The sequence below is a fragment of the Carassius auratus genome, unplaced genomic scaffold, assembly GCF_003368295.1.
Source record: "Carassius auratus strain Wakin unplaced genomic scaffold, ASM336829v1 scaf_tig00021399, whole genome shotgun sequence".
Lineage (NCBI taxonomy): Eukaryota > Metazoa > Chordata > Actinopteri > Cypriniformes > Cyprinidae > Carassius > Carassius auratus.
In genome coordinates, this window is record NW_020525105.1 from 91962 (window position 1) to 102572 (window position 10611).

Sequence of the window (10611 nt, forward strand, 5' to 3'; positions counted from 1 at the left end):
AAAAAAAATGCATAGAATTAGGATTTTCTTTCTTATTATATCAAGTTTATTTTAATTTTTTTCCACACTGACAGATATTTGTTATGTTCTTAAGTAATTCTGCTTCGCAATTAAATACATCTTGATTTTAAAAAATGTAATACTAAGTACAAAAAAACATTTTTGCCGTGTTTGTCCTACCTAAAAATAAACTTTGAAAACAATTGTAGTTGTTCAAATTGGCTCGCAGTGTGAACGAAACTTCTGACGTACATTTTGGTGTCATGCATCTTCCTCTTACAGGATATAGTTTAGTGTTCATCAGTCCATAGATGTAAAGAAACAAGAATCTACATGAGCTGTTGCATTTGGTAGATTGTGCAAGGCTTCAAAAATTACATGAAATTATCCTGAACCGTTCCGGTACGTTTCACAAAGACCTTGATTGCAAAATCAACTCCTCATCAAAACTTACTAAGATAACTGAAAAAAATTAAAATAGACATATATATATATATTATGAAATAATACTCTGTGTTTCATCATTTCCTTCATTGTATTTATTTGTAGTTAAGAGCAAGTACTGACAGGAAAGGCTACTCAAAGGCAGCATCACAGTTTTGTAACTGACATGTACATGCACATTTTATATAAAGTGAATATTTGATACAATACTTATGTTTGTTTGCAATCATATCTTGAATTCCATCAGTTATAGCTGGAGACATACATCGCTGTTACACCTTACTTTGCGAAGATCGACTAGAATGATCAGTTAAGGGGGAAACTCAGCTTTGTATTGCTGTTGCTTTTATTTATTATTTTCCTAATAATAATGTTTTTTCTTGATATTTCTACTGTTCAAATAAAGAACTTAATTGCAGTATCTGCATGGAAATTTATATTTACATGTCTTCATCTTTATATAGACTGATGTTAGCTGCATTAGGACTGCGATGTATTAAATTTTCACTTGTGATGATTTTTCTGGTAATGCACCATGCACCAAGTTTGAGGTCGCTAAGAATTTTTTATGTTTTTGAAAGAAGCCTCTTCTGCTCACCAAGGCTGCATTAGCAGTAATAGCAGTAATATTGTGAAATATCATTACAATTTAAAATAACTGTTTTCTATATTGAATAAATTTTAAAATATATATTTTTTCTTTTATAAAAGCTGAATTTTCTGCATCAAGTCTTCACTTCATGAATCATGATCATTTTTTTCAGAGTTCTTTGATAAATAAAAAGTTCATAAGAGTAGCATTTCAGTACACTGAAATGTATTTTCAGTATACACACTATTCTGATCTCACATGTAACGTAAACAATATGGCTTTTCACACTTTAAATAGTTAATTATGCAACATCACACTAGAATTTGGAGCATGCAAAATCTAGATGGATAAATGCATAATTCAGAGTCTGATGTCTTGGAAGCAGGGTTGCCAGGTCTGTGCAACAAAACCAACCCAAAAACCAACGAGGAGCTCCAAGTAGAATGTCACACATTGTCATCTCAGAATTACGGTAATTACGACATGGCATGAAGGAAGCTATTTTTATATTGTTTATATTAGCTAAATATTATATAAGTGAGGATAAAACAGTTTCTTCAATCCATCTGATGTTTTTCTGTCACTGTTTGACAGGTGAGGCACGCGATTGGGTGTCTGTTGCTAATTCAACCTCACTTCTACATTAGCTAAATGTGACAAATGATAACCCTGTGTTAAGCACAGTGTGAAAAGCCCTATTTTCCCAGGAAGATCCTGGCCAGATCCTGCCTGTCTGGTTCTGGCTTTGTTTTCAGAATTGCTAAAAGTAATGACGGAAAAGTAGTTTGACCAATGACCTTCAGGCATTGTGAATAATCGACCAATTATGGCGTTCATGAAGGTGGGATCTACATAAACAGTCAAAGCAATGCAATGCAAATACAGCCGGACATTTTGGCCAGTTTAGAAATCCTGGCCAGGACCTTTTCCGGGAAAATAGACCTTTTCGCATTGCGCTTAACCCAGGAATCCCAAAAAAAAGTACATATGGTCATTCTATAAAAATAAAGACATAAAAACTCAAGAAATTTTACTGTAATGTTAAAAGGGTTCTGTCAGACTTCCTGGTTGATTTCTTGTTGAAGCTGTTTCTGAAGCTCTGTCCTGCCATGAAGTAGAGGATGGGGTCAATGCAGCTGTTGAGACTGGCCAGAGGTCGCGAGACCTTGTAGATATTATTGGAGAGTAGTAATAAGTTGCAGTCGTGTTTGTCAAGGTAACGGAAGGTGTAGCAAATACTGCGGTTCACATGGAAAGGCAAGAAGCACACCATGAAAGCCAAGAGCACAATAACAATCATCTTCACCGACTTCTGTTTGGAGCGCTGTGACATTGGTTCTCTGAGATCTCCGGGATCAAGAAGTTTCTTCACCATCAGGCCACTGCAGACCAGCACCACCCCAAACGGTAGGACAAAAAGCAGAAACATCACCACCGTGCTGTAGACAATGTAGTCATTGAAGAGCTCCTTGATGGTGGTGTCATGACAGACCAGATTATTATTATTATAATTATGTCTCATCCGGGAGAAATAAAGAATCGGTGCCTGTAAGATGAGAATGATCAGCCATATTCCCACAGAAATCATACGAGCACGCCGGCGGTTCATCCAGTACAAAGAGCGCATCGGGTGGCAGATGCCTAGAAACCGGTGCAGACTGATGCAGCTGAGGAAGAGAATGCTTCCATAGAGGTTTGTGTAGAAGAGAAAGCGAATCAGCTTACACATCAGCTCACCGAACGGCCAGTCGTTCTTATCAGCGTAATAGTAGATGAGGAACGGCAGGGTGAGGATGTAAAGCGTGTCGCAGACGTTGAGGTTGATCATGTAGATGGTGCTGGGCTTCCAGTGTTTGGTGCGAAACAGGATGATGTACATGGCCGTGATGTTCAACCCCAGACCGAACACAAACACCAAAGTGTAACTCACCGGGAGGAGAATGTACTTGAATTGTTCTTTTAAAGTACAACGGTAGACTTGACTATCATTAGTTCCAGTCTCCAGTATTCCAGTACTGTTAAACATTGCCATTCTCAATCAGATCTGTCAGAGAATAAGACAATTAAATCATATCAATACATCATGTCATCATCATATTCATTTACAATGTGATATTGATGTGCCTTTCAATATACATGCAAGTACAGATAAAAAGCAACTTATCATTGGAACATATTGTGTATTGATCAATCAATATTTGCAATAAAAAATTAAATATAAACAATAAAAAGACTGTTCAAATGACTAAGCTGCCACACAATTAAAAACTTTTTTAAGTAGTAAATTGGATAAGAAAATATGGAAAATATATGAGGATCATATAGATCTTTTTTTTTTTTTTTTTTTTTGCATGAAAAATAAGTAAATAAAGTATGTTATCAGGACCATTCAAGGGATAGTTCAACCAAAAATGAATATTATGTCATCATTTACTCAAGTTGTGTCAAACCTGTATAAGTTTATTTCTTCTGTCTGAATATTTGAAGGATGTTGGTAACCAAATGGTTTCTGGTAGCAAAATGGAATTTATGGGGGAAAAAATACTGTGGAAATCAGTTCCTATCCCTATTAAGATTTGTATTGTGTCTTTATACATCACTGCAGTATGTGTTTAAAACTGCTTGTGCCGGGACCTTTGTTTTTGTTTAGGAAGACTCTTTTAGTTGGGACAAAAATTTTGATTCTCCATGGAAGTTGAACAATGCAGACCAGATTCTTTGTGTTCTTTTCTGCTGATACAGAACGTTCAAGCTGCGTTTGTTTTTCATCAGCCAAAGAAGAACAGCATAAACTGTCCATTTGGAAGGTAGCTACATAACTGTGGCGGGGGAAGCGTGGTTCAGCTAGGTCTGCGATGGGAGAGCGAGTGAGGAGACGAGCGGTGGTAAGTGGGGCAACTGAAAAACGATTAAAGGGATAGTTAACCCAAAAATCATAATTATGTTATTAATAACTCACCCTCATGTTGTTCCAAACCCGTAAGACCTCAGTTTATTTTTGAAACACAGTTTAAGATATTTTAGATTTAGTCCGAGAGCTCTCAGTCCCTCCATTGAAGCTGTGTGTACGGTACACTGTCCATGTCCAGAAAGGTAAGAAAAACATCATCAAAGTAGTCCATGTGACATCAGAGGGTCAGTTAGAATTTTTTGAAGCATCGAAAATACATTTTGGTACAAAAATTACAAAAACGACGACTTTATTCAGCATTGTCTTCTTCTCTTCCATGTCTGTTGTGAGTGTGTTCAAAACAAAGCAGTTTGTCATATCCGGTTCACGAACTAATCATTCGATGTAACCGGATCTTTTTGAACCAGTTCACTAAATCGACCTGAATCATTTGTAACGGTTCGCGTCTCCAATAAGCATTAATCCACAAATGACTTAAGCTGTTAACTTTTTTTAATGTGTCTGACACTCCCTCTGAGTTCAAACAAACCAATATCCCGGAGTAATTCATGGACTCAAACAGTACACTGACTGAACTGATGTGAACAGAGAACTGAAGATGAACACCGAGCCAGATAATGACTCGTTCACAAGTAAAGAACCATTTCTGTCAGACGCGTCGGATTCGTGAACCGAGGAGCTGATAATACTGCACATGTGTGATTCAGTGTGAAGCAGACCGACACACAGAGCGTCTGAACCGAACTGATTCTTTTGGTGATTGATTCTGAACTGATTCTGTGCTAGTGTTATGAGCACAGGTAAACCGAAGGCTTGCAATCATCGCCAATGACGCCATTACGTCGAGCGCAAAATAACCGGTGAACCATTTTCTTCAACCGATTTATTGAATCGAACTGTCCGAAAGAACTACTGGTGATACGATTTTGACTTCTCATGATGTTAATTACTGTACTGGAGTGATGTGTGTTACTTATTGTGTTACTTATTGTTATCCCCTATTATTGTGATGTTTTTACCAGCTATAACTGGAGAGGATCCATTGATGAGCAAGTGATGGAATGCTAAATTTCTCAAAATCTGGTCTATTGAAGAAAAAAACTCAAATACATCTTGGATGGTTTGAGAGGTGGGTACATTCTCAGGAAATGTTCATTTTTGGCTTATCTATTCCTTTAATTATGTAAGTATATAATATTGTTAAAATAAAAATATTGATCATCAGTTTACATAACACCAATCTAGGCATTTCATTGCTTCCCAAGCCAGGTCTTGCATAGTACAATAGATCTTGGTCTAGCTTAAACAAATGGATTTCATGTTGCAATCAAGTGCACATCATCTGTCTTGGCTCCTACGATAAACATGCAGCACACAGATATTTCTCTAAGAGGTTATATATGTTCATAAACAGCACACACACATACTGATACTGACATGCATATGACAGCCTACAAATATTCCTGAAACATAGTTCTTAACAGAGCTTTGAAGTAATTTCAAATGGTTTCTTTCAAACTCAGGGCACGAACAAATGTACAAAGTATAGTTTTTTTGTTCTGCTACTCACACAGTTTAAAGGGAAAATCCACCCCAAAAAGAAGATTTTGCCATTAATCACTTATCCCCATGTTGTTCCAAACCAGTAAAAGCTTTGTTCATCTTCAGAACACAATTTATGATATTTTGAATGAAAGCCAGGAGGCTTGTGTCTATCCCATAGATTGCAAAGTAAAAGACACTGTTCTGTATGAAGTATTCACTGTATAAGTATGAAAAGCAACGTCAGAATAGTCCATCTCCCATTAGTGGTTAAACCGTAACATTATGAAGCGACAAGAATAATTTTTGTACTTGAAGAAAACAAAAATAATTAATTTATATTTAATAATGACTATTCAACAATTTGTCTCCTCAGTGGACGGTTTGATTTGAAAGAAAATAGTCAATCCTTGTGGCGCGGCTGAGACAGAAGAGCGTACACTGCCTGTGTTCAGCTCATTTTCTTCAAAATGGCACTAAAATTATGGATATTTTTGTTTTCACGCATTACAAAAACAATTCTTGTCGCTTCATAACGTTCTTGTCACAAGCCTCCCTGTTTTCATCCAAAATATCTTAAATTGTGTTCTGAAGTCGAACAAAGCTTTTACAGGTTTGGAACAACATGGGGTAAGTGATTAATGACAATGGGCTCAGTACTAGGACCGCTACTCTTCACGCTTTATATGTTACCCTTGGGAGATATAATCAGGAAACATGGTGTTAGCTTTCACTGTTATGCTGATGATACTCAGCTCTATATTTCTTCATGTCCCGGTGAAACACACCCATTTGAAAAACTAATGGAATGCATAGTCAATATAAAAAACTGGATGACGAGTAATTACTTACTACTAAATTCTGAAAAAAAAATGTAGGTGTTAATTATAGGACCTAAAAACTCTGCATGTAATAACCTAGAACACTGTCTAAGACTTGATGGCTGCTCTGTCAATTCTTCGTCATCAGTTAGGAAACTAGGTGTGCTACTTGATCGCAATCTTTCCTTAGAAAGTCACGTTTCTAGCATTTGTAAAACTGCATTTTTCCATCTCAAAAATATATCTAAATTACTGCCTATGCTCTCACTGTCAAATGCAGAAATGTTAATCCATGCATTTATGACCTCAAGGTTAGATTATTGTAATGCTTTATTGGGTGGTTGTTGCAGCAGCAAGAGTTCTTACTAGAACCAGGAAGTATGACCATATTAGCCCGGTCATGTCATCGCTGCACTGGCTCCCTATCAAACATCGTATAGATTTTAAAATATTGCTTATTACTTATAAAGCCCTGAATGGTTTAGCACCTCAGTATTTGAATGAGCTCCTTTTACATTATACTCCTCTACGTCCGCTACGTTCTCAAAACTCAGGCAATTTGATAATGCCTAGAATATCAAAATCAACTGCGGGTGGCAGATCCTTTTCCTATTTGGCGCCTAAACTCTGGAATAACCTACCTAACATTGTTCGGGAGGCAGAATCACTCTTGCAGTTTAAATCTAGATTAAAGACCCATCTCTTTAACCTGGCATACACATAACATACTAATATGCTTTTAATATCCAAATCCGTTAAAGGATTTTTAGGCTGCATTAATTAGGTAAACCGGAACCGGGAACATTTCTCATAACACCCAATGTACTTGCTACATCATTAGAAGAATGGCATCTACTAGAGCTCCAGATACAGATCCCCTGTAAAGACCTTGTCTCAGAGAACCACAGGAAACAGATGATTCTTCTGCACAATCTGACTTTGCTGCAGCCTGGAATTAAACTGCTGGTTTTGTCTGGTCAGAGGAGAACTGACCCCCAAACTGAGCCTGGTTTCTCCCAAGGGTTTTTTCTCCATTCTGTCACCGATGGAGTTTCGGTTCCTTGCACAGACACTATTTAAACTGAAATGAGATCATGACATCTCAATGATAAATTGCCTTTAACTATCATTTTGCATTATTGACACACTGTTTTCCTAATGAATGTTGTTCATTGCTTTGACGCAATGTATTTTGTTTAAAGCGCTATATTAATAAAGGTGACTTGACTTGACTTGACAACATTTTCATTTTGGGGTAGAGTATCTCTTTAACAGCACTCTCATTTATGCCAGAAAATAGCACATCATATTGATGATTGAAGCAAATCAACCACAAAATATCTTGGAAAACTCCTGAGAATTTCCTAAGAATTTCTCCAGATGATGTTTCAATAACAGCTAGTCACAAAAACCCTCTAGGCACTTCCGACACAAAAGAAATCAACACAATGTTGTATCAAACGGAATACTTTGGGGTAACCAAAATCATGTTCAGCATAATTTAAAAATGTAGGAAACCGTAAGCAAATAAATCTGACAGTCTGTAAAAGGAGCCGCATGATCTATGCCATCTTATTATTGCACTATCAGACTTTCTTGCTCCACAACACAGTTTATTTATTTACAATTAGTTTATAATTCCCCATATACCTTTTAAAGTATAAATTTGTAAAAATTTTGGAACTTTACAGTTTAGACTTTTGTCTAATGTTAATGTGTTTTAAGGATGAATCATTGGTGTTGTAGAGCTTTCTTTATTTAGATGTCACTTAGAGACATCTTCTAAATGAATTAATGTAAACAATGTATACAGTACAGACCAAAAGTTTGGACACATCTTCTCATTCAAGGAGTTTTCTTTATTTTCATGCCTATGATAATTGTAGAGTCACACTTAAGGCATCAAGGGCTATTTGACCAAGAAGGAGAGTGATGGGGTGCTGCGCCAGATGACCTGGCCTCCACAGTCACCGGACCTGAACCCAATCGAGATGGTTTAGGGGTGAGCTGGACCGCACACAGAAGGCAAAAGGGCCAACAAGTGCTAAGCATCTCTTGGGGAACTCCTTCAAGACTGTTGAAGACCATTTCAGGTGACTACCTTTTGAAGCTCATCAAGAGAATGCCAAGAGTGTGCAAAGCAGTAATCAAAGCAAAAGGTGGCTACTTTGAAGAACCTAGAATATGACATATTTTCAGTTGTTTCACACTTGTTTGTTATGTATAAAATTCCATATATAATTCCACATGGGTTAAATCATAGTTTTGATGCCTTCAGTGTGAATCTACTATTTTCATAGTCATGAAAATAAAGAAAACTCTTTGGATGAAAAGGTGTGTCCAAACTTTTGGTCTGTACAGCATATCCTACAAACTAACATCTTGATAGTTCTATTTATGTCCAGATTTAAAAAGTAATCACTGTAACATGCTAAATAAAAAAATAATAAAATACTCACATGTGTTTTCGGCAGATTTTTTTCAGGAATGTCCCCTCGCGCTCTTCATACCTGCACAGTCCTGATCTTCCTCTGCTTGATCATGTTGCATTTCTTCATTGTGGGTGGGACTACTCATGTCAACACGCCTCAAGCCTGTTCTCATTGGTCAGAGCCTCAGTCAGTGGCCTGTCAATCACTTGGTATGAGAAGAGAACTGTTCTTTTAAGAAGTTCCACTAGAGGTAAAGGTTTCCAAAAACTCTTCTCATTCCCCTGTCTTCCATTGTTTTTTGTAAAATTACTCCATTAGTTGAACTATTTCTTTGAAGGGCAGAGCAATGAAACAAAACAGACTGTCTTTTGAATGGAACTGCTGCCAACTATTTTAATAAACAGTATATAAATCAGAATGCATTATAAAAACTGTAACAGTGGCACATCTGATTGACCACCCCATGCTACCTTAAAAATGTATTTGCTGCTGGCAGTTTGATGACATTTCATTACACCTTATCAGTATTTATTTTGATGTGTCGCAGCACTGCACATTGTTAATATATTAACATTGAATATTACAAGAATATTAATATTGGTTGCAAGTAAGTTTAAAGGTGGACACAGACTGCATGAGAAGTGCAGAGCTGTTCAAAATGCTGAGGCACAAAGCCACTTTAAGGTAAGTCGCTTTACATGGCGGCCATCTTTGAAACTCATCTCGGGCAGATATTTCAATCTGACAACAAATATCTCTAAAATATGTCATTTCTTATGATCAAATAGCGCAAAAAAAATAATAAAAAGCCTAAACAAACAAAAAAATTCAGGGTAAATCAGCCAATGTCCTTGTGCAATCAGAAATGTGCATCTCAAGACCCTAATCAGAGCTTCTAAAGGCACCTGTAGTGATGCGTCGATTTTTCCAATTAGCGATTGGCTCTTTTATTTTAAAGGCAGGACTATTCCCCTATATTGCTTGTTGGATTTTCTCCCGTTCTTAAAGTGTTCAAAAACAGTGCACAGTATCTGTGCTGTATATCTAAAAGTATTTGGCACCACTCACATCGTTTTCTATTAAGTTACATTATATTTGTCTCATAGCATTGTTAATGACTTCACATGTTTGTATAGACATTTTTTTCAATAATACATTTGTCTTTCTGTGCACTGAATAAAGTCTATGCTATAGAGAGATAAAATAATATAGATTGCTTGGATTTCTTACAGGAACAATTTTTGGTTCCCCGAAGAACCATTTTGTGAAAGGTTCTTTAAAGAACTGGTGTTACAAAGAACCACTGATGAATAGGTTCTTTTCTTTATGGCCCCATTTCTTCCAAAACAATATCCTAAAATGTATCATACTATCATACTATACATTTTCTTCTCAATAAGATTGTTCATAAAGTAATTTTGAAAAAAAAAAGTAACAAGATGTGACAAGATGTATGATTAAAATGTTTATTGCATTTACAGTATACATCAATGCAATATACATCCTACCCCAATACCGTGTATATGTGTTATAAGTAACAGAGATGTGCACAAGTACTAGAGTACTCAGACCTTACAACTGAGAAGTCACTGTAATCATTAATTTCATGACCATTCATCGCTGTCGAGTCTGAGTACTTTATTATAAGCTGACTTTATATTTGTGACCCTAGACCACAAAACCAAAGTCGCTGGGGTATATTCGTAGCAATAGCCAAAAATACATTCTATGGGCCAAAATGATACATTTTTCTTTTATGCCAAAAATCATTAGAATAGTAAGTAAAGATTATGTTCCATGAAGATATTTTATACATTTCCTACCATAAGTATATAAAAACTTCATTTTTTATTGATAATATACATAGCT

General features: G+C 36.3%; 1 protein-coding gene across 1 annotated transcript; it reads right to left on the reverse strand.

Annotated features, from left to right (window-relative positions):
* Nucleotides 1-1160: 1160 nt before the first annotated feature.
* Nucleotides 1161-8833, reverse strand: LOC113076893 (P2Y purinoceptor 2-like). Its single transcript, XM_026249506.1, has 2 exons — nucleotides 8770-8833; nucleotides 1161-3080 (listed from the first exon to the last, which is right to left on the reverse strand). The coding sequence occupies exon 2, from the start codon at nucleotides 3066-3068 to the stop codon at nucleotides 2067-2069; it is 1002 nt and encodes a 333-aa protein (XP_026105291.1). The 5' UTR covers nucleotides 3069-3080; nucleotides 8770-8833; the 3' UTR covers nucleotides 1161-2066.
* Nucleotides 8834-10611: the final 1778 nt, after the last annotated feature.

Excerpts from the sequence above, each read along its gene's own strand:
- LOC113076893 (XM_026249506.1), bottom strand. The coding sequence starts at position 3,068 with ATGGCAATGTTTAACAGTACTGGAATACTGGAGACTGGAACTAATGAT.